Source organism: Orcinus orca, chromosome 8 (genome assembly GCF_937001465.1).
Source record: "Orcinus orca chromosome 8, mOrcOrc1.1, whole genome shotgun sequence".
Lineage (NCBI taxonomy): Eukaryota > Metazoa > Chordata > Mammalia > Artiodactyla > Delphinidae > Orcinus > Orcinus orca.
Window position 1 is genome coordinate 41,034,004 of NC_064566.1, and position 12,517 is coordinate 41,046,520.

Below are 12,517 nucleotides of genomic sequence, written 5' to 3' on the forward strand. Positions count from 1 at the left end.
CAACCGGTTATTCCATTCCCCGGATCCCCCACCACCCTGCCTGAGGAGAGCCAGTTTCAGATATCCAGTTCCCTGCCCCAAGGTTTTACTCGCTTGCATCAGTGCCACCGCTGCGGTTAAGAAGCAGAAAATTGGAATAAGGGCATCTTGGAAGTTAGGTGTCCTGAGCCCAGAGACCACCAACCTGCAAGGGGAAGAGATGTGCCGCGAGGCAGCTGCTGTGTCGAACAAAACACTGAAGCTTCTTGACACTGAGGTCTGGGGCGTGGACCTGTGGCTAGGGTCACTAGTGGCTCGTTTCGGCTAGTTTCAGTTCCGCCTGAGAAAACCAGCTACCTGGGATCCGTGTTTTATTCCACCGCCCCGCGATGCCGCCGCAGTGCTTGCCGCGCTGGAGGGTCTGTACAGGCTGCTTGGATCTTGCGCTATGTGCTCAGACCCAGCGATACTGTGGACAGTGAGAAGCTTCGTTTTCTGCATTCTATCTGCTGAGGACGGCAAGTCAGCACCTCAGACCTTCCTGGAAGGCTTAGAGCAGGCGTTCCGACAGAGAGATACAGAAACGTGCTGGGCAGGGTGTAGGAGAGTCGAGGTTGCTGGGTAATTGGGCTTTACAGAGCACACTTACTGAGAGTCGGTGCAGGTTTCGAGGATGCAGGTCCTAATCATGCCGCTCTGCGCATACTTAGGGCGGGACTGAGCGCATCACCTGGATGCCACTGAGCGCCAGTGTCATTTTGTGAGTGCCTGTGGTTTGGGACTGGGCACATGTTTGGAGAAAGTACTGAGTTTGTGTGTGTGTGTAGAGTATGACTGAAGTGAGAGTGAGGATTGCACTCCGCTGGACTCTTCAGCACCATCAAGCTTGGCGGGCTTCCTAGCAGAGGACTGAACTGCAGTAGACGTGGGTGCAGGGCTGGAATCACAGGTCACTGGAACGTCTTGGCAAACAGCAGCCGGAAGCAAGGGGCAGCTGGGCAAATGGTTCGAGAAGGAGGCTGAACTTTAGGTGATGAATGGTGGGGGAGGAGGTGTGGGGCTAGAGGTCCGCTTGGAAGCTTTTAGCCTTGCACTTGCGTGCTCAGGCCCAGCAGGGCATCCAGCCCCTCCTTAACCACATGATGGACCAACCAACATGACTCCAGGCAGCTGCACAGGGTGCTGATTGGGAAGATGGATTGCAATCCCACAGAATCCCCTATGAACTTCCCTGGTAAGCACTTCTAGATCCCTACCTGGGCAGATAACAGGTACATACTTAGTAATGGTAACATTCCTTCAAGATGAGAATATGATCCCCATTTCATAGATAAGTATACTGAGGCACTAGAAGTTACATGCCCACGATGTTTCCACCTGGAAAAGGAACAGCTGCAACAGAGTTCCAGTGTGACAAAGTTTTTGATCCTCTGTGTCTGATACCCACAAACCCTGCCCTCCTTTTCGTGATTCCAGCTGCCTGAATCAGACCCCCTGCTTGGGCACAGAATCATCAACTCTACTGTGTATTAACCCTCGAAGCTGCACTTGCACGGAGGTCTGCTGTCAGACCTAGGGGAGACAGCATTCCTTGTAATGCTGGACTCTGCCCGACAAGATCGCACAGTTGGGGATGGAGTGGGACACGTAAGTGTTCAAAACCTGCGAAACCGAACAGGTGAAGTTAACCATGACGTCAAACTGTCCTCAAATTCCTACTCACTTTTCCTGTGTTTTTCGTTGGTCCTCACCAACCCCCCCACGTCCCCCTCCCGCCCCCGCCGTCAATGACCTCAATGCAAATAAAAGTGGGGTGGTCCTTCTGGATGCTCCAGGTTCTGGACGCAAGTGATGACACAATCCTTCTGGGGCTCAGATCCTTCCCCTCATTGGTTGCCCAGAGCTCCTGGACCACCCCAGACCCAGAGCAGCGGGAATAAGAGCAGCTGCTGGTGTTGGCATCAGACGCACTGCCCAGCTCGAGTGTCACTGCCACTTCTGCCACCGTGCCATCGCCTGAAGCCAAAGCTACTGCCACTGCTCCCTCCTCTGCTCCAAGCCACCTGGCTCCTGCTGCCAGGTAAGCCCGGAGATTCCTGCTTAGCTGGGATTCTGTTTTTCTCTCTCTCCCCTCTCTTCCTTCTCTCTCTCCATTACTTTTTCTTAGCTGATCTCTTCCAGTCTCAAAGGCTCTGTCCACTTCTGTCTAGGTCATTTCACACAACCTGCACTACTCTGCAATGCATCCCAGGCGTCTTCCACAGGTAACACTGGATGGTCTCAGTTCACGCACTCGCTGCTTCACTCTCCCCGCGCTGAGGCGGGCTCCAGTTTCCTTTCCCGAAGCACACGTGCTTAGGTCAGTTTGGGATGCTGGAGCTCCCCTGGCACTGCAAGCAGATCTGGACGCAGGAATAGTTTTGTGCAGATGGTGCTCTCACGGATCACGTCTTGTGCCTAGCGGACCGCGGGAAATGCTTCAGAACCTGGGCCAGCGCAAGCGGGAGCCAAATAGGTGCAGTGACTGAGGGGCAGGCAGCCTTTAAACGCAAGCCCCCGTTGCAGGTTCTGGGAACTTTTTTCCCAGTTTAAGTCCTGGGTTCCAATTTGAGACCCTTCCAGCTTGATTCTTACAGGGCACTCTTTACCAGAGTGTGGAGCAGCTGAGCAGTAGAATGTGGTTCTTCAGTTTCTCAGGGATTCCAACCGCAGAAATTTGTCCTCGGTAATCCCCTCCCCCCTCCATGTATGTGCAAAAGCCCGGCACCAGGAGGACGGCTCTGGGTTGCACAGTGGGAAAAGCTGTGGTGACAGGTACTCGGACTCTGTCCTCCAGGAGTCCTGGCCAACAGGTTGTATGTGAGAGTGAGTGGAGTGATGGGGCGGGGGCTATAGACTAAGACCTCCTCACCCAGTTGTCCCACTAGGTTTCTTTGCTAAACCAAGCATGCCGCAGCCTTACTGGATTTTCCAGCAGTCCATTTTGCTGAGCAGGAAATGATGGTGAATTGGAGTGACATGACTAGCATGAAACCAGAAGGCAAGGGAGTTAGGGGCAGAGGCAGGAGCAGAGCCTGGGTCTGTGGGCTCATGGAAATTGTTATTCTCCAGGTGCTGATGTTATTCTTCCCTTGCAGAGAGTCGTCATGGTCTTCTGGAAGTTCCCCCCCTTCCTGGTCCTCAGCATCCTGGTCTTGTACCAGGCAGGTGTGCTGCACTCAGCGCCATTCAGGTGAGACAGCCCTGCCAGGAGCACTCCCAACTCCCAATCTTATAATTCTGTGTTCTAAGTTGTGCTGTGCTGAATCTGGCTCTTATGGGGGGGTGGGTAATGTATGAATGTAAACATGTATATAAGTTTATCATAAATTTTTTGTGATACAAAGATGTGTATCACACAGTTTACAAACACACATAAGATACAGGATACTCCTTGTAGATTTCATATACTGTAACTCATTGAACCTCACAGCATGCTTTTGTTGATTGTTACCAAACATTTCTATCTTTAGCAAACCTGTTTACTACTTTTACCATAATTTGATCAATGAATTGCATCCTAATCTGCTAATTACTTTCCCAATAAGTTTGTTATTATATCTATGTGATGTTTTCATCTAATTTCTCACCTTTATTCAGATTATATTAAACTGAAATCATTTTCAGATTCAAATCATTATCATTTAATTTTTAATAATGGCTGTATTTACACTAAGCTCATAAAATTCTTGAAAATCTAACCATCACCTTTCACAAGTCTATATAATCCACTTGGAGCAAACTACTTCTTTTAGGTCACACCAGAACCTAAATCCTGGTGAAGTGGCATTTTTGGATGGATACATGCCTCATGCCCTGTCCATTGAGAACTGGGCTGGGTTGATAGAGATGAAAAGGGGAAGGGTTCTAGGCCAGAGTTTTCCTGTTTAGAAGACACTGTGAGATTAAAGCCTTTGTGTGCAGTTTATTCATTGCTACTATGTGTATAGATAGTGGACAAACTGAAATCCTTATTTGAATCATCTAGTCTTTCTAGATGTGTAAAAGTGCACAACATATGTTGAAAGTAGAGAGTTAAAGTAACACATTTTACATATTTTTTTCTGTTAATTCATAGGAATGGTTATATTTGGGGAGTGGAATTGTTAAACTTGAGTCTTGGAGAGTAGGCTGACTGTTCATTGGGTAGTCGGGGAGGGAAGAGGGGACAGGGAAGGAAGTGCAGAGAAGGGATCTGTGCCCATGAATCTTTAGACAAGTTCAGATTGTCTAACCCTTGTTCTCTTTGTGTGTTTTAGTTAATATTGCTGTGTATTAAAGAATAAGAAAGTCCTAATGCCCAAAGTATATTAAAAATAGAGTAGTAAAATAATCCCTTAATAAATGCCCTTTTGTTGGTTTTTAGGAAGGGCTGTATCTTCTGGGAGTGTCTATGTTAATCCACATCTTGGAGCTAGATGTAGTCTTGTACTTAGTCATTGAAATGCTGGAGAAGGGGTAAGAGGAAGGGTGAAGGGAAAGGGCTCTTGGCTAATATCTCCGTATAGAAAACAATTTTAGGTTATAACCATAGGTCTATATGTGCATTTTTGTAAAGTACCAATGTTTATTATAGACAAGGTTCATTCATTATTTTGCAACATCTAGGCTTTTTTAGATGTCCTGAAGTGACAATATATGGTAAAAAGTAGAGCTAGTGAATTAACCAACTTGTAAATATGTTTGTTATAATTCATGAAAAAGCAGCATCTTGGACATGGAATTGTTAAACCGTCTCTGAGAAATGTATGTCAGGACGTGTTCATTAGGTTGGCAGCAGAGGGGCAGAAGGAAGTATAAAGGGAGGGATGTATGTGGACATGTTCATATTTATATTTTGATGATAACCATTGATGTGTGTGCATCTCTTGGCTGTACTATAGGAATATATTGTTAAGTAATTCAATGGAAACATACCTCCTTGCTAACACTTTAATAGTTTAGATTGGATAATGAATCCTCTTAAAAGCATTATACTTTGTGTACTCTGTTGCTTTATGTCTCATTTTTAATTGAACATTAAGGGAATGTAGTATTTTAATCATAACTTTGCCAATATCTTTGTCTAGAGGCCTGTTGCCATTTTTGTCTTTTCTGAAATTTTTGTCACCAAGAAAGGCAGGATTACATTTTTCTCCTTCCAGATTGAGTTGGTGTAGTGTATTCTTGGTTATCAAAATACTCATAGCTTTGGGACTTTGAAATGATGTGTGAACAAGCATGATACATAACTGTAAGATCTTAATTACATAAAAATGGATGCTTAATTGTGTAAATACACAAATGAGATCTAGAAGGACACATCAGTATACTGCTTGTGATGATGGATGACTTTGTTTTTTGTTTCTTGTGTTTTTTGGTTTCTTATTATGCACATTTTAACTTTTTCTCACTGTTGTGGCCTCTCCCGTTGCCGAGCACAGGCTCCGGATGCGCAGGCTCAGCGGCCATGGCTCACGGGCCTAGCCGCTCCGCGGCATGTGGGATCTTCCCGGACCAGGGCACGAACCCGTGTCCCCTGCATCGGCAGGCGGACTCTCAACCTCTGTGCCACCAGGGAAGCCCTGCACATGTTAACCTTTAAGAAATAAATGTTATTTTTAAAACCTTAAAAAAAGAAATTAAAAAGAGAGAGAGAATTGGATTGGCCACATCCTCAGTGGAAGCCCCAGAAACCAAGAAAGCTGGCTGCTTATCCTGCGGTGTGCGGGTAGGCAGGGGCTCAGAGCATGAGTTGGGCTTCCTTCCCTTCCCTAGGTCGGCCTTGGAAAGTGGCTTTGTACCTGCTACACTCACTGAGGAGGAATCGCGCCTCCTACTGGCTGCAATGGTGAAGTATTATGTGCAGATGAAGGCCAGTGAGCTGGAGCATGAGGAAGAGAGCTTCAGGTAAATCTCTGCACCCCTCCCAGAACATGGCTTACCCTTCCCCCAGCTTACCAGGAAGGGGTATACTTAAGAATGAGATTGGGTATAGTGCCATAAATCTCTCTCTCATCTCATAAGCCTTGGTTGGTGTTTAATTTACACATGAAAGATTGGCTGTTACAGTTCTGTGTTCCAAGAACATTAACCCGGAGACATCTTTGGTCTTCTGACACCCCTGAAAATGTCTACAGGGAGTGATTGTGGCATTTTCCCTAAAACCCTTTGATTTTCTGCTGTGATGATTGTATTTAGCAGAAACATTTAAGGTTCACTGGTGCCTCTCAGAGTAGTAATTTTCCACTGATGATCCCATAGGGCAGCATCTGCCCTCAACCTCTCACTGACAGGCCTTCTCATTTTCTCCATTCTACAAATCAGCATCACTGCCCAGAAGAGTTCGTGCAACACTGCCACTTGCGTGACCCATAAGATGGCGGGCTGGCTGAGCAGATCTGGGAGCATGATTAAGAGGAACTACATGCCCACCAACGTGGGCTCCAAAGCCTTTGGCCACCACCACAGGGACCTGCAGGCCTGAAGAGTGAAATGACTCCAGGAAGGTGACAGCCCTAGTACTTTGAATGGCATGGCTGGTGGCTGGGTATTATTGCAGGGGTGCGGGTCACACTCTAACCCTCCCTGGGCATGTATCATAAAAAAATCTGTAGTGGCTGGATATAGAACAGAGAGTCTCAATAACTGAAATCCCTCTAACTTGGGTTTATTTTTATTTTTCCAGTGTCTCCTGGTGACACTAAGATCATCTGCCAGGAAATATAGAACCTCTTCACTTAAAACGCTGTTCCCTGAAGTTATAATTGTGATCTTCTAGTTTTTGAGTTTGAAAGGCAAGACTCTACCCTTTGGAAGTATTCCTTACAATGTTATGTACATCTGGATTCAGAGCATAGAGTTGGGTTCAAATATTGTGTTTGTCCTCTGCTAACTATGTCACCATGGGCCAGACCCTCTCTGAGCCTCAGTTTCCCCATATAACTTGAAGGCAACTATAGTAGATACATGTTAGCAGCTGAACTCTACTTCTTTAATTTGCAGTGAAAGCAACTTGCAGAAAAAATAGCATGGAAGACACATATATACACATGCTTCTTGATATTGAAAACACTCTTTTCCTTGAAATAAACTAAAGCTCAATGCAGAATAAAATCATTGTAGTTATCTAGTGTGCATCTTTTTAATATTTGATTCCGTGTTCAATAAATGTAACTCATGTCTCATTGGCTTATCTGGTAGCAAATCAGGACCCTGTCAGCCAACCTTGCCAAGGGGTATTACATCCATCATGGATTCAAACTAACTTAGTTTTCACAGACATGTTTTGTCCTTATAAGTTTTTTGATTGTGAGATCTTTTAGTGATAACATATCTGACAATGCTTTTTAAATAAGCTTTTGTTTATTTATTTATTTTTGTTTATTTATTTATTTATTTATTTTGGCCGCACCTCACGGCATGTGGGATCTTTGTTCCCCAACCAGGGATCGAACCCGTGCCCCCTGCAGTGGAAGCACAGAGTCTTAACCATTGGACCACCAGAGAAGCCCTGACAATGTTTACTAAATGGCAACCAAACTCTTGATTTAAAAAAAAAAAACAAAACTTAGCCAAATCTTCCAAAAATACACCACACATTTCCCCTGCACACTTAAGCTAGAATCTTCTTAAAATAACTTTAATGTTCTTTAATGAGCATGTTCAATTTAACCTGCTGTTTACTTTGCTTCTTCAAAGTTACCCTTTTTAGAAGCACAGTATAAGAATGTTTATCAAAATCGTTTGCAGAGCAAGAGTAAAAAGGCTTCAAATTAGGACTGAAGTGGCTCTCTGAGCGATATTCACAACTTAAAGAATGGATTTGTCACATCCACTTTCCCTTCTCTTCCTACTTGGTGCTCAAAGTCCCATAGAAGTCCAGTTGCTTGAGAAGAACAGTAAACCTTGCAGTCAACATGACTGTGGAGAAGACAAGTCCCTGGGTATAAGCTAGTTCTGTGCCCCAGGCAGCAATTTCTGACCTCCAACACTGATCCCATCTCCTGTGTTATACAGGCTTATAAAACTGTTTCTTTACATCAGAAAACTTAACTATTTTTTTTAATTGAGAGAAAAAACTGTCAACTGTGAATTGCATATCTGGAGATAATATCCTTCAGAAATGAAAGGGGAAATAAAAACATTCTCAAATGAAGGAAAACTAAGAAATCTGTGCCAGTAAATCTACTCTTAAAAATGGCTCAAGGTATATGTATACGTATAGCTGCTTCACTTGGTTGTACAGCAGAAACCAACACAACATTGTAAGGCAACTATACTCCAATAAGAAATAATTTTTTAAAAATGGCTTAAGGAAGTTCTCTAATCAGAGAAGGAAACAAAAGAAGAAAGTCTGGAACTTCAGGAAAAAAAACATCAGAATGGGCAAAATTGATGGTTGAAGTAAAAATTATTACACCATCTGACATGGTGTGCAACGCATATAGGGGAAACACCAAAAACTATATTTAGGGTTGGCCAAAAAGTTCGTTCAGGCATTTCACATTACAGAAAAACCCAAATGAACTTTTTGGCCAATCCAATATTTAAAGAGAGAGAAGGGCAAAGATGCCCAAATGTAGCATGGTTTCTACATTTCCATCAAAATGGTATAACACTGATACTGGTAGAAAACTTAACTATTTGTAATGATATATCTATTTGTGATTATTTATGTACACATCCCCCAGTAGACTGTAAATCCCAGGAAAGTGGGGACCATGACTGGTTTTGCTCACCATTACATCTCCAGCATCTAGTCTAGTAGGTGTTCAGTAATTCTGTGATGAATGACTGAAGAAACATGTGGCAAGTCCAGAGCCCAGACTTCTGGTTCCACTGGTGCTGCCTTGTGTGACCCCGGACAGAGAATTACATTTCCACTGAGTCTCAGATACCACGTTTGGAAGAGGGTCTTCAACAAGATGGTGACTAAGTGTTCATCCACTTTAGACTTCTAATCTCTTTAAATACAAGAAAAGAAACAAAAGATGTCAAGATTAGACGATGGACCAGTAGGGTGCTGGAGGAGAGGCAGTGGCAGAGGGTGGTTGGCTGAGTATCCCCAGGAAACGGCAGGAATGACTCCTGGGAGAAGTGTGATCTGTCTGCAGCCTTTGGAAAATTGTGAAGGGAAAGAAGTTTCTCATTGAAAACCTCTATTTTCTTTCTGTACCCCTTTCTTAAGTCCCCACACCTAACACCTTCAACATGACCATGCCAACAACTCCAGCAAATCAGTGTCATCACGCCTCCCATTCTGTCCTGCCTCTAAGAAAATGCTGGAATAAACACATTCACGTGTAAGTGCAGTTTTAGGAACTTTCTATCACTTTGCTGCCATCAGGGTTTACATTTTCCAACTTAGCCTCTTTGGGGGAATGTTTAACTCATATAAATTAAATGATAAAGATTGAACTTCAGGCAAGGTGGGGACTTTTTTGTAGTGGTCAAAGGGAGACTTTCATAAGGCTCCTCAAATCCCATGCAGAGGTGCCACGCTCCACCAGCTTCACCTCAGTACCTGGCTCCTAGGAGCGTCAGGAAAATCCAAGTGCACAAACCCAGTTCCTACATACCACTTTGTCATCAAAATCATCAGTTATGTACCCTACATCTCAAAGCTGGGGCTCCGGTGAGGCATGTGAGGCATTCACCTTGGGAGCAAAATAAGGGGACACCAAAATGCTTAGTAATCAAGATAATATTCTAATGTAACACTTTAAATTCAAAATTAATGCGAAAAAATCCATGATGAACAAGATATCAAATTTTTAATGAGCCAACATCAGTATTGTTGATTTTTTTCTTTTGCCTCGGGCTCCAATATGGCTCGGCTAGGCACCTCCTTGACTCTCACTCCCTTCCATTCTCATGAAATGCAACTGCGAGTGCACATCATGAAATGTGCCACGGAGGCACCTTGTGCTGATTGCTGATTGCATCGCTGTGTGCTGGGGTGGGGGGTTGGGAGAGCACCCAGGGCTCAGGCCAGGGGAGCAGCCATCCAGGAACGGCATGCAGCCCTCAGAATGCGTCCTGGAGGGAGGCTCCCAAAGCTCAAGAAAGAGGCTCTCACTGGAGCACAGACTTTCTGTTGAAACCATTACCTGTCTGCACACAGAAATATCAGAGCCATGTACAGGGTTTTCACATTTCTCCAGGCACCCATTCAGCCCTGCATACTGAAGATGGGCTCTCTACCATGAAACAGCAAAATACTTCATTTCCTGTTCTACCAAACATCCCTGTCCTGATAAAGTCCGCAGACAAACATAATATTGGTTGTTTTCTATCACTCTAGGAGCAAATGCAGGGAGGGGGAACAAAGAGAGCTACTTCTCTTTGCTGAGCGCTGAGAGAACATAAATGATGAAAATGATGACAGGGAAGGATCTGTGTTCTGAGAGACTTTTAGTGAGTCGTGAAGACCTCCCACACACACTGTCCCCAAGGGGCAGTGGAGGTGGAGATGAGGCATCTCATCGGTGCCGTTAGTGAGTCAGGCTGCTGTCAAGGCTACAGCCCTCCTCCGCTAACGTAGGCAGGGGGAGAATGCCAAAGGAGAAATGCTCCTTACCTTAAGTGAATGGGAGGATATTTTTGAAATGGAAATTAATCGTTTTTGAAAATAAATAATGGAAAGGGGCCACTCTTGAACCAAGTACCATACTGCGTAACAGCTGTGGCCAGCCAGACAATGCAAGCTGAATGATGTTGGGGAAGGCAGGCAGGGGTGACCTCAGACACCCAGTAGGTGATATCACTCCACTCCTGGTGCCTCAGCATCACTGTGCTCCAGCTGCAATGCCAATATCCATCCTAGGCCATCTCCACTGACCTTTGGTTAGACATTGAGGACTAAGTTTAGCAATGATCATCTATCATATTATTTTTCCATTTTACTAGAAGATTCTTGATTAATAAGAGTTTAAAGGAATCCCTAAAGGTAATATATTAGGCATTTGTGATAGGCAGTAGGTAGATATTCCGTGGCTGGAGATCCTGTGAAACGTACAGGACACTGGAGATGTCCATATACCAGATAGTGAGCTCAAAACAGTTAAACAGCAAATCTTAAGGTTAACTCACTGCCTGGCTTCCGATCCAGTGTATTTGCATCAGAGATATAGAAAGTGAGAGACTGGAAACACTCCCAGAGGACAAGGCTTGCTTAGTACATGGAGGCCTTTACTCTCGCTATTCCCTCTTTGGAATATTTTCCCCCATATCTCCCCATGGTCGCCCCTGCCCCCACCTCTCACCTCCAATATGTTCACATCCTAATTCCCAGAAACAGAGTATGTTAGGTTTCACAGCATGGAGCAATAAAATGGAACTAAGTTTGCTAAACAGCTGACTTTGAGGTGGGGAGATAATCCTGGATTATCCAGGTAGGCCCAATGTAATCACAAGTGTCCTTCTAAGTAGAAGGGGCAGGCAGAAGGCAGGCAGAGAGCGGGGCAGAAGAGTCAGTGAGATCCAATGTGAGATGTTGCTACTTTTGAAGATGAAGATAAGGGAATACGAGTTAAGGAACGTGGGTAGCCCCTAAAATTCGGAAAAGTCCAGGAAACTGATTCTCCTCTAGAGCCTCTAGAAGGAATGCAGCTATACCAACACCTAGCTTTTAACCCAGTAAGTCCCACTTTGGACTTCTGAGCACAAAATCTATAAGATAACAAATTTGTGGTTTTAAGGCACTGTAGTAATTTGTTACGGCAGCAGTAGAAAACTAATATAACTCCTTATCATTTGATCTAAGCTCAAATGTCATCTTCTTAAAGAGACTTTTCTTGACATCTCTCACCCGCTAAAGGATTTCCCCATGCCCAAGCATTCTCTATAACACACTTTTATTTTCGTCTGCTAATGACTGTCTAAAATTATTTTATGTGTTTATTCCTCCTCCCTCACAAGAATGTAAGTTCTAGGAGGGTAGGGACTTTATTGCTCTTTTCACATATTATCTCCATTGCTTTGGATAGCACTACATGGTGGACATTTAAAAAACACCTGCAGTGACAAAGTGAGAGAGTGGCATGGACATATATACACTACCAAACGTAAAATAGATAGCTAGTGGGAAGCAGCCGCATAGCACAGGGAGATCAGCTCGGTACACTGTGATCACCTAGAGGGGTGGGATAGGGAGGGTGGGAGGGAGGGAGACGCAAGAGATATGGGAACATATGTATAACTGCTTCACTTTGTTATAAAGCAGAAACTAACACACCATTGTAAAGCAATTATACTCCAATAAAGATGTAAAAAAAAAAAAAAAAACACCTGCAGTGTGAATAAGCCTTAAGCTAATGAGGACCATAACACTCTTGCCACTGCTCAATCACAAAAGGCAGCTGTTAAAAAGAGTCCCATGCCCAGTAGGTCCTGTGTTGCAAGGAACTACCCAATACAAAACAGGAATAGAAACAGAAACAGCAAATAGAAATTTCCAAGTAGGCAATCACTATCCCTGGGCAACTGTAGACCAGAGAGTCTTCTGTGAGTGCCAAGA

At 44.3% G+C, this 12,517-nt stretch overlaps 1 protein-coding gene across 1 annotated transcript; it reads left to right on the forward strand.

The window, feature by feature from the left end:
• The first annotated feature begins 1,886 nt into the window (after positions 1-1,886).
• LOC101269827 (calcitonin receptor-stimulating peptide 2-like) lies at positions 1,887-7,125 on the forward strand. Its single transcript, XM_004279154.3, has 5 exons — positions 1,887-2,059; positions 3,117-3,211; positions 5,776-5,907; positions 6,325-6,506; positions 6,686-7,125. Exons 2-4 carry the CDS (start codon positions 3,126-3,128, stop codon positions 6,482-6,484), a joined length of 378 nt encoding a protein of 125 aa, XP_004279202.1. The 5' UTR covers positions 1,887-2,059; positions 3,117-3,125; the 3' UTR covers positions 6,485-6,506; positions 6,686-7,125.
• The last annotated feature ends 5,392 nt before the right edge of the window (positions 7,126-12,517 follow it).